Raw genomic sequence first — 12,446 nt, forward strand, 5'->3', positions numbered from 1 at the left:
ACATACCGACAAAGGTACAGAGTTTAAAAATAAACCGTTCAACAACATGTTGAGGAAGCATAATATCAAACTATACCATACAGAGAGTGAAGAGAAGTCCGCAATAATCTAAAGATATCATAGGACATTGAATGAGAAACTTAAAGTCAAATTCCAAGTCCGACAATCCCACAAGTGGTACGATATACTACAAGAAGTCACAAACGAGTATAACCAACATGATTATCACCACACTATTAAAATGAGACCAATAGAGGTCAACAAAGATAACGAGGCTGATCTATTAAAAATGTACATTGAGCGCGAACACAAAATTCGTAAAAACAGCAAGTTCGATCTCGGTGATAGAGTTCGTATCACAACGAAAAAAGACGTGTTTGCAAATAAATATAAACAAAACTGGACTTCGGAGATATTTACAATAGCACGAATTCTAAACACCAGACCGGTTACTTATAGGATTGCCGATCAAAATGGTGAGGAAATTATAGGCGGATTCTATGAAAAAGAACTGCAGAAGACTGCTCTCTGAGTGTCCGGACTTTGAGGACCGTACCCCATTCTAGGACTGTACCCCGTTCTAGGACTGTACCCCGTTCTAGGGCTGTACCCTATTCTAGGGCTGTACCCTATTTCAGGGCTGTACCCTGTTCTAGGGTGTACCCTGTTCTAGGGTGTACCCTGTTCTAGGGTGTACCCTGTTCTAGGGTGTACCCTATTTCAGGGCTCTCATCCTCATCCTGCGCTCGAACAGACCTTTACATAACTACTGTCATTATACTGCACGGCAAAAATGATAACTTTATCCTTAGAAATTGTTGTTTAAGAGTAGACTCTAAGCCTGGATTTTGAATTTTTGAGAAAAGGGGATAGTAGCCAGCCTATCTTAGTACAGGTAGGACATAGAAAACACAGAATACTCATAAACCACAATATTTGTCTCCTAGGGGACTTTATCAAGTGTAGAGAAAGAGAACACAAATAATGGTTATTGTCATGGCTGATAGGCTGTTGCCCCCTATACAGTGTGGTAACTTTTCACTAGTTTACACTTGGAAAATAATCCACAAAAAATATATTCATACACACATGTGTGTACCTGTTAAGCATTTAGCTATCTCTGAAAAGAACATACTTTGAATCGTCTTGTCTACAGTATTGCCAAAACAACAAAAGAGGTTATTGGTCAAAGCCCGTCATTGAATATATTCTGTGTTGTGTTGGTAGAAACTTTAAACTACTCTCGTTCGGAGAAGAGGCCGAAGAAGATGAAGAGGAGACGGTTGAGGTTGCAAAGAAGTTTGCAGGCAAGAGCAAATCCACGCACGACCTCTTGTCAGACCCTACACTGATCTCTACTCCAGCTGTGTTACAAGGAGATATTGACCCTGACAGAGAATCAAGTTCTGACCAAGACTCTGATGATGCAAAGTAAGTAACAGAAAACAACTGATACAATGGTAACTGATTACTCTTTCCTAAATTAGTAACATTTGGAGTTCCCCAAGGATCTATTCTAGGTTCTTTGTTATTTTTGCTTTTCATTTGGCAAGCTTTGTCTTGTAATTGAGTCATCATCAAAACATAATCTCTCTTCTTCAAAATTTTGTTCTTTTATGTAAACAGCATAATATTTTATAATCACTGATAAATGTACTGATGATACAGTAATGTGTTTGCATCTATTTTGCAACAATTTTACAACTTGAAAATATTCAAAATATCTTGATTGTCACACACTTCAATGGAAGCCATTTTTACTCTGATTGGTGATTCCACAGTGAAAACCTATAAAAAATCTTAATATATTTGTTAACTAAAAATATTAGATTAAGTCAATGATGTTTAATATGAACAGTAAATTTATATGGTGTTGAAAAATTAAATCCTCTGGTATTCATACGAGGATTTAATTTGTTACAATTTGATTTACTTGAATCATTTAATTGTTATAAGACTATGTGTTAAAATGCTACTACAGGATTTAAAAATAAATTAAAAGGGTATTAAAAGATACAATTTACCAACTAAAAATTAGTCTAACCTATAATTTTGCAGATTTTCCCCTGTTTAAATTGATTATTGATTGTCATTATCAACTATGTTTCAGGGAAAGAATTGACAGAATAAAGAATAAACTGTTAAAACAGAAAACCAAAGAAACGACAAAAGTGCAAAATGATCCAGACGATAATGAAGTCGAAGAAGAGTATGAATTTGGAAAGGAGAGAAAAGAAGAACTTAAAAAGAAATCGTAAGTTTATCATTTTTGAACAAATGGCTCATCTATGGTTTTAGACAAGCGTGTGTTGAAAGACGATAGCTGTGAAAGACCCTGTTAAGTAAAACCTACCTGTCACGTAATTTCGCAGTAGAGACAAAATAAAATGTAAGGCGTTTTTGTGCCTGCCTAATAGTTTTGTCTCGCCCCTAAATATGACAACTTAATTTGTCAAGATAACCCATCCTACAACGAGATAGCCCAGTGCTGGTGAACAAGATTGTAAATTAGTTATTGGTTATTTATTGGCTCAGAACAGAGGCTATCTTATATATTCCTGAGTTCTTGAGTTACAAAATGTGTTAGTGTCTAAAATTTGATTTTCTGCCTTATTTTTTGTTGCTGACCAAGTTTATGGGTCTTAAAAGTTGCTATAACACACAATAACAAATTTCATTAGTTTTACTTGGTAAAAAGTTTTTGAGAGGAGTGTCTAGTTGTATTAATAGCCAAAGATAACATGTCTGGAAACTAAAATGAAATAACAAATTGTTAAGAGTGCAGAACTTGGTATACACAAAATCGTGTGTAAGACATAATCTACACTTGTGTTAAATGGGCACAGAATCCTACACAAAACAATGTATTTAAAAAATACAAATATTTAAACTTATACTAAGAGAGTAACATGTAATAAACATACTCTCTTAAACTATTAATAAATAGAGTGAGACTCTAGAGGCTAGACTTACCACTGCTTGGGTTGTGGGTAGGGTAATATATTTGGAATATTTCCCATCCCCAGATATTGTTGGGTAAGATTTCGTATAGAATTTGTTCGACAGCTGACAGATAATTGACTGGGGACTGGTCAAAGCGATTCTCCTCCAGCAGTTGTCACGTATCGCCCCTGACAGTCATCCCCACGTCACCATGTTCAGCGCTTGCTGCACCCCTTATGCAAGGCCACACTAAAAAAACAGGCCGTAATGCTCATCAAGCATGACGTCACGATAGAAGACGGCAATGACGTATAAGTATTTATTTGTTTATTTTCCACTGAAAAATAAAAAAAGCAGCTGATCACAAACGGCAAAATTACGTCATTGCCGTCTGCTATCGTGATGTCATGCTTGACGAGCATTACGGCCTGTTTTTTTTAGTGTGGCCTTGCCTTATGCGAGCAAAACAATGGATTTGTTTAGGATGAATTAGCCCCATCAATTTTTGCACCGTTACAATGCCTTTGCCTGTAACAAGTAAATCAATAGTTAAACACCCTTTTAACTTCTTTTAAGTAAAACCTACATTTTTAATAGCTTAGTGCAAATATAAAAACTATTTATCTACAACTAGTAATATCAAATTGTAAATTCAATATTATTGTATTGTTTTATTGGCTTAAGTATTGTAATGACAAAGTGACCTTAATATAGCTTACTAGCCTATTTATAACACATTAAGATATAAATAGATCAAAACTTGTGATTAATTGAAGTTTTAAGTAGATTAACAATATTTTAATACTACTGGGTACAGGGCATGCTTTTATATTTTACCCTTTCACTATCATAAAACCCAACGCCCAAAACATATCTCTTATCATAGATTAAATTATAGAACTAATGTAGAGTTTCTCCTGTCTCTGATTTAATTAATAATTTTACCATAGGGAGGAGCTGAAACGAGAATACGACATGTTGAAAAAAGATCTTCTATCAAAAAGAAAAGAAACCGTGAAAGAGAAAGAGAGAGAAAAATCTCCCCCCAAAACTGACAACAAAGACAGTTTGAAAGTTGAATTAGACAAAGAAATGCAGGAATTCAGAGAGAAACAATCACAACTACCCAAAAAAGGTTAGTACATGTTAAGATGGTTAAGTCTAAAATGGTTTTTGTATTTTGTGGAACAAGTGATTGTTCAAATGAATTTATTTGAACAAAAATCTTCCCTCAATGGACATTGGTCCTTCCTTGGCTACCTATTACCTATTGTTATAGACAATGTTTTAAAATACAATATCACCAAAGAATAAATATTTACATTATTTTACATAGCTGCAGTACTGATGATATATGTTTAGCTTAGTTTAAAAAATATCAATTTATTTTTAAATAACTTATTCCCTATATGGGAAATTTGCTAAAAGCATCATCGACTGTAATAATGGTCTAAGTTAATTTTTAATTTTAAAATGTATACCACCAGAATATATAAATATGTTCATATATTAATTTGTAACAATCCATATTGTAGTCCTTGGACTCCTTTATGGCAAAATAGGCTGTCTGTAGTCCAAAATGTAGTCTGAAGTCTACTGCCGTCGTCAGATCTTATAAGATATACCGGTATAATAGCACCATCTTTGTTCTTTACGTTTTATGTCCGAGCCCGAGATTTATGCCATGTTTAACGTATACTTTATTCTGATTTTTTGACATGTTGCACGCTTTGACAATATTGCATAAACTAGTATGCACCAGTTGACAAAATATATGGACTACAAACGGAGGCAAGATAGCAAATTTTGTTCCTAATTTGATTGGTCAGAATTTATATTGATGTCTAACCAGCAAATTATGTTTTAGGAGCTTCTAGGGAGGCAATGACTCTAGCTTTGCTAGAGAAGTTCAAAAATAAGCTGTCATCAGCAAAGGAAAAAGCTAGTGAGGTTAAAAAGGAGATCAAAGAAGAAGATGATGATGATACTGATGAAACTTGGTAAGTTTCAGGTGTTTTCAAATTTGATGCTCAATGTTTCTTGAAAAATAATAGTTTAACTCATCCATTGGTAAAAACAATCCGTGTAAATTAATTTGAACACAACAGGGTAATGAAAAGGTTTTAAAGTGATCAGAACTTCTTTATTTTGTTTCTTATTGCTATACCAGCTGATCATTATTTTAATATGATTGTTTATGTTTTGATTTTACAGTTTTGTTTTTCTGTTTACATCTTAATAAAATGAGTTCATTAAGTTATTCAAATCTATTCTTTATTTAAAACACAACAAATGGCGACGAGTGATGAAAGAAATGATATCAGAAGACTGAAACATAAAAGAGGAGCACTAAAAGGCCAGATTACAAGAACTCTACACCTATTAGAAAGCAAGGGTTCATCAGTCAATGATGCTCCTGGCAGATTAAATGTCGCAGAGGAAGCTTGGCATAAATTCATCTCACTACACGAAGATATTTTACAAATAGAAGATGAAGATGATTTTGAACAAGAAGAAGATTACAGGGCTGATGTAGAAGAGGTATATTTAGAGATAAGAGCATTGTTACAGCCATTCTTTATACCGAACAAATCTACAGATGAACACACAACTTCTATATCAGTTGCACACGATAGCCATGTACCTAACATTAACTTTACACCTTACACAGAGAACGAGACATTTAAAAACTTTTTGATGAGACTTGAAAACTATTTTCAGTTAAAGAAAATTACAGATGAAAAGACCAAGACATGTTTGTTTGTCAGTACACTTTCTCCAGAGATGCACCAAACATTGTGTGATACATTAGCTCCTGAGTTACCAGGTGACAAAACCTTCAATGAACTCACAGAATCTTTGAAAAATTGTCTTGAGCCTTCACCTAGCATACTAGCTAACCAACATAAATTTGTTTGCAAGGTTCAAGAACCTGGAGAGAATATAGCCGTATATGCCAGAGAACTTAAACGTTTAGCAACGGACTGTGATTTTTATTGTTATAACTGTGAAAGTACGGTAAGTTATATGTTCTTAAAAATGCAGTTCATACGGGGGTTAAAAGACAATGAAATTAGAATTAGACTTCTTCAAGAAAAAGATGGTAAAATTTCTTACAACGAAGTGGTACAAACTGCGATTTCCATAGAACAATCTAAATCTGAAAGTTATGAGATTAACCGGAGAGATGGAAATACAATGCTAAAAGAAACTGCAAACATTAACCGCCTACAATCTGGATACAAAGACAAACAAAGTCAATTTAAGGGAAACAAACCCAAAGTTTCATTTGAAGATTTAAGAGGCAAGTGTTACAGGTGTGGCAGTGAACAGCACAAGGCTAATTTATGCAGATTTAAGAACGAATTCTGTAGGAAATGTAATAAGATTGGACATATTTCAAGGGTTTGCTTATCTAGAAGTGGAACTGATGTAAGAACTGGGAAAAACAAGGAATTGAAATCAAACTTAATTGATATTGAGGACAACCATTCATCGATCCACGAGGTTTATACAATGGGATCAACTTCATCTGGAAGTGATAAGTTTTTAATAGATGTGGACATTGAGGGAAAGAAGCTGAAGATGGAACTTGATACAGGAGCAGCGTTAAGCTCAATATCTTACAGCGATTTTCAATCACTACATGTAAATAAACGTCTTTTCAAAACCGCTGTTGAAATGAAAACATATACTGGTGAAATCATCAAGCCTCTTGGAGTTTGTTTTGTCGATTGTAAATACAGAGATTTTAATTTCTATGGAAAGTTGTATGTCCTGAGACAAAAGGTTGAGCCAATATTTGGAAGAGAGTGGCTGAGAGAAGTAAAAATGGATTGGGCAGATATCAAAGTGGTTGAAAGTGATTGTTCAGAAAAATTGGACAAACTATTGACAGAGTTTCAAGAAATTTTCACTCCCGGAATCGGAAAAATTACATCAGAACAAGGTCACATAGAGTTAAAAGAAGGAGCTAGACCTATTTTTATCAAACCTCGACAAGTTCCTTACGCATTGAAGAAATCAGTTGAAGAAGAACTAAATAGACTGGAGAGTAATGGAATAATATCAAAAGTTGAAAATTCAAAATGGGGAACTCCTATTGTTCCAGTAAGAAAGGCAAATGGAAACGTAAGAATTTGTGCTGACTACAAAGTGACGGCAAACAAACTTATATGTGACGACAAATACCCAATCCCGCGAATTGAAGATATTTTTTCTAACATGAATAAAGGTCGATATTTCTGCACATTAGACATAAGTAATGCTTATCTACACCTTCCGATGGACGAAGAATCTAGAGAAATACAGACCATAAGTACACATCTGGGACTTTATAGAGTAAATCGAATGATGTTTGGCATAAAAGTTGCACCAAGTATTTGGCAACGGTTTATGGATAAGGTTCTCCACGGTCTGGAAGGTACAGTTTGTTTTTTTGACGATATTTTGATACAGGGGAGCACTATTTCAGAGACATTAGATCGCCTACAGAAAGTTTTTGGAAGAATCAAACAGTTTAACTTGCGCTTGAATCGTGACAAATGTAAATTTTTCCAGAAGAGTGTCAAATATTTAGGACATGTCATAGACGAAAATGGCTTACACAAATCTGCTGATAATATCGAAGCTATAATTAAAGCCAAACGACCAAGTGATGTACACCAGCTAAGAGTATTTTTGGGTCTTGCCAACTATTACACACGTTTTGTACCAAACATGTCCAGCTTACTGGAACCACTGAATGGTTTGTTACGGCAAGGAAAACAATTTACGTGGACTCAAGAATGTGAAGATGCATTTCTGAAAGTAAAAGCAGAAATAACAAGTGATCAAACTCTAGCTCACTATGACCCAAATGAAACGTTAATCCTAGCAACAGATGCAAGTCCTACAGGGCTAGGAGCTTGCTTATCACATAGATACAAGGATGGATCTGAGAGGCCCATTGCATTTGCATCAAGATCGCTTACGAAAACAGAACGCAAATACAGTCAGATAGATAAAGAAGCTGTGGGAATTTACTGGGGCTTAAAGAAATTCTTTGTATACTGTTATGGAAGGAAGTTTGTTTTAATAACTGATCACAAACCCCTTGTAGCCATCTTCAACCCGACAAAGACCTTACCATCTATGACTGCATCAAGAATTTTTAATTATGCTCATTTCTTATCGGGTTTTGACTATACGATTGAATACCGAAGTACGACACAACATGCTAATGTGGATTATTTATCAAGATTTCCTGTTACAGAAGTATCAAATGTATGTGACGACCATGAACGGTATCTAATAAATCAAGTAGAGATGATGCCTGTATCAAGAAGACAAATTGAAGAAGAAACACAAAAGGACGAGGAACTTAAAAAGGTATACGATCATCTTATATCAGGAAAAAGCTTAAAAGAACTCAGTTTGAATGATAATGAGTTTTGTCTACAAGACGGTTGCATATTCAGAGGGCATAGAATTTGTGTACCTTCCACTTTACACAAACAAGTCTTGGAAGAATTACATGCTGGTCATATGGGCATGACAAAAATGAAATTGCTAGCTAGAAGCTACTGTTATTGGAGGAATATGGATCAAGAAATTGAAGCTATGGTGAAACATTGTCATTCATGTCAACAAAAATTGAAAAATCCACCTAAGGAGACAACTCACCCATGGGAGCTCCCGAACGGACCTTGGGAACGCATACACATTGATTTTGCTGGTCCACTGCGGGGTTGGTGGTACTTAATCGTCGTTGACGCTTACAGTAAGTGGGTAGAAATTATACCTACAAAATCTACAACCACAGCTTGGTGTGTTAAGCAATTGGATAGATTATTTACAACCTTCGGGTTTCCTCATGTCCTGGTATCAGACAATGGAACTCAGCTAACTTCAAAACCTTTCAAAGATTTTCTCACAAGGTATGGAATAATACAAAAAAAACCATAGCTCCATTTTGTCCTAAGTCAAATGGACAAGCTGAAAGGGTGGTCCAAACTGTGAAGAGCCTTATAATTGCAAATGGATGTGTCAAGAGCAAGATTAACACTATACTAAAACAGTTGAGAAAAACACAGCATTCCACGACTGGGAAGTCTCCCTATAGCCTCATGTTTGGGAGGAATATAAGAACAGAACTTGATCTATTAGTAGAGAAGCCTAATTTGAAAGAGACAGAGATGCAAGTAACAAAGCGACACTTTAATATAGGAGAGGGAGTGCTGGTGAGGAACTACTCCCTTAATTCAAATGACAAATGGACAGTTGGAAAAATTGAAAAACAAATAGGAAATGTTATTTATCTTGTTAAAATGGAAGAAGGAATTGTGTGTAAAAGACATGTGGACCAAATAAGAAGATTGTAAGTATATGAAGAAAAATAAGGGAGGAGGATTGCTATACCAGCTGATCATTATTTTAATATGATTGTTTATGTTTTGATTTTACAGTTTTGTTTTTCTGTTTACATCTTAATAAAATGAGTTCATTAAGTTATTCAAATCTATTCTTTATTTAAAACACAACACTTATGTTTATTATGTTTTCAATGGGCGCGTTCTGGGAACATGTACCGGTGCACCGGTGCAGATTAATTGGTGACTTATTCACCGGTACCGCCCCGGGGCAAGAGTCTTGGTATCCCAGAATGGTTATTCACCGGTTTAAGATACACATCGGATTATAATATACACATTCACCTATTATTTACTTTATAATATTTAAACCAAACAAACTTGTTCTCACAGAATAAATTATTTGAAAATTATTCACTTAATAGGTAATAACACCCTCATAGAATAAATTATTCACTCATTACGCAACATAACCTATAAAACGGATGAACTATTAAATTATTCGATGGACCCGCCATCTTGCCGTAGCTACATGCTGTTGTCGTTGTCCATGAAACTGACCCAATCAGAGGCCGCCGGTGTATTATGCACTGTACAATTTCTCCGGTGCATAAATCTTGCACCGGTGGAGGAAAAAGAGGAAATAGCTGTCTGCTAGGTTAACTCACCGGTCTCCCAGAACGACACATTTTTTGCACCGGGGCAACACCGGTGCACCGGTACATGTTCCCAGAACGCGCTCATTGACTCAAAATCAAACTCATTGTTCAAATCCAAGTAAAATAAATGATTTATAACTTAAATTACAATTATTATTTCCTTAACCCTTTCAGTGCTAGGCCAATAATTCATATTTTATAAGACTTTTTTGTTTGCCTTTTAATTCCATTACCCGTTGTTGAATTTTAACTGTCATGCTGTCACTGTTTTATTAATTAGGCTAATTTTGAATAATAACACAATAAGAAAATATATAAGAAAGATAAATCCCGGTATTTGTAGTAAACATCAAATAAAACTTAGTTTTTGTTGTAATTTTCCTGGTTTTCCTATAAATTTTTATGTTCTGATAGCATTATTTGAAACCGAAATCTCACAAAATCAAAAGACATATAATTTACAATGTAATATTGAATTTAACCCTGATTTAGTTGGACGAGGTTATTGTAATATAGCAATTTTTGGGAAACTAATGTTTTGCAGCAAAGTCTCAGGAACACATTTACTACTACTAAAACTAAAAGATTGCATCTAAATAGTCCGTGACTAGCTGGTGCTGCTACCTAGTAACGCATTGAACAACTATCTGCAGCGCCATCTGTTCGCAATCGGTGGCGACAGCTTAAATACCGGGTTTTGACTCCCCAGTCTTCAAGCACAGATAGCCGAGAAGGCTAGGGCGTGTGTCACTTGGCCAGTGGCATTCGTCTGCTCGGGTTCGAATCCCGTCCTGTGTGGCAAATAATTGGTGACCTGTGTGTTTGTAGCGATATACTACAACCACTGGGGCATAGTGAGGTGTTCATAATCCTTGGTTTAGACATACACCTCGAAATCATCGGATTGGGCGAATCTTTTAGCTAAGTGGTTGGTAGTGTATCCTATGAACATGCAGGTCACCAATGGCCGTTTTGCTATTTTTTTTTTAAATAACCTTCCTCTCTATATCCCTTAGGGTTTTTTTAAAACAACGATATATCGTTTCATAGCACTGAAAGGGTTAACTAAAACATTATTATATAGGCATGTTATTACAAAATGTTAATAGAAACAACTGTTTGTTTAACCAATGTTTCAGTTTGTGGTATTTAAACTCACATAAGAATAAGATAGAGAGTCAACTTTATACCAAATTGTTCTTAAATAAACGTGCCTTAGAAGCAAGTTTATGTGCAGTGTTGTAGTTGTAGATTTTCAAGTGGGAGAACGCTCACGATCTCGGAAAAACTAGGGGTCACCTACTATATAGGATATGGGTCACCTAATATGAACCCCGTTCTCATGCATTCCCGCTCCACTACACCACTGTTTATATCTCCAAAAAAGTTTAAAGCACGATATGTGTGCAATTTGTGTGTGGACCAGTAAATCAATGTACTTTACAATATAACATACTTAACTACATTTTTAGGTTGGCTCACGAACTTCATTTTGAGGACAAAAATCCGGTCCTGGCCAAAGACGCAAGTACAAAAGATGATGATTGGTTTGAAATATCTGATCCTCGCAATGCCATTACCAAACGAAGAAGGGAAGCTAGTAAAGAACAAATGGGCATGAAGTCAAAGAAGATAGATATTCTGGATAAACCGCACAAGTGAATGGATTATCGGTTGGGTTGTTTTGTCTTAATGTTTTTGTATGATAAGATAAACCGTGTACAGTATACTATGGTTAGGCTTGATATAACTACACCTTGGTACTTCATCAAAAGAAATATCCTGAGCATTAATTGCCATTGCTGTAAAAACCAAGGAATAGTTTGCAATCACAAGTGTAAATTTTGTATATAAAAGATTTTGTGAATATTGCTACTTCCAAAATAAATTTAAAGTTTTAGTTTTAAGGTAGATTTGATATGTTTGAATACCTTTTTTAATTTTAAAGGACACTTTTTTTAATTGTTCCTTTTGATGTCTCATTGTGTAAAACATATTTTATGCATACTTTAACACGTTTTGTGCATTAATAAAATATTTGTCTTGTACCTGTGTAAAAGTTCATTCACGTCTTTTGTCATTAGTCAATAAAATCAGTGGTCTAATTAATTACAGTCACGTTTAGTTATAAAAAATCCCAGTAATTCAATTTATTGGTTAATGTATCATAGTGGTAAAGGTTACACAAAACAGTTTTCCAACAACTATGAACTTAAGATAGTGAAACTTCCTTAGCCTTACTGAAAACTGAGATTCCCGCACAATTTGTGAAGAAACACAGATGATGTAATACTGGCAAACTAAAACAAAATAAACTAATATTTACGAATTAGAGTTTGCAAATTCTTGAATAGTGAGTCGGTGGCTCAGTCGGTAGCGTAGCGGACTTCGGACCCAAGGCAGCGATGTCGGGGGTTCGGATCCTGGTCACTGCCGAAAACATTTTATCGGTACAGTTCATCTTTGTACTGTACCGGCTCACTCCTTGCTTTGC

The 12,446-nt window shown here is 35.1% G+C and overlaps 1 protein-coding gene across 1 annotated transcript in view; it reads left to right on the plus strand.

Annotated features, from left to right (window-relative positions):
- LOC129005217 (spliceosome-associated protein CWC27 homolog) overlaps positions 1–11,872 on the plus strand; it is a 29,547-nt gene extending 17,675 nt beyond the window's left edge. The window contains exons 5-9 of the mRNA XM_054434050.1: positions 1,228–1,431; positions 2,111–2,254; positions 3,894–4,078; positions 4,811–4,943; positions 11,425–11,872. Coding sequence (XP_054290025.1) covers positions 1,228–1,431; positions 2,111–2,254; positions 3,894–4,078; positions 4,811–4,943; positions 11,425–11,614 — 856 coding nt within the window. The 3' untranslated portion in view covers positions 11,615–11,872. The remainder of the gene's footprint in view (positions 1–1,227; positions 1,432–2,110; positions 2,255–3,893; positions 4,079–4,810; positions 4,944–11,424) is intronic.
- The last annotated feature ends 574 nt before the right edge of the window (positions 11,873–12,446 follow it).

Source organism: Macrosteles quadrilineatus, unplaced genomic scaffold, assembly GCF_028750875.1.
Source record: "Macrosteles quadrilineatus isolate MER2022 unplaced genomic scaffold, UCM_ALF_1.0 Scaffold_17__1_contigs__length_3442018, whole genome shotgun sequence".
Taxonomy (NCBI): domain Eukaryota; kingdom Metazoa; phylum Arthropoda; class Insecta; order Hemiptera; family Cicadellidae; genus Macrosteles; species Macrosteles quadrilineatus.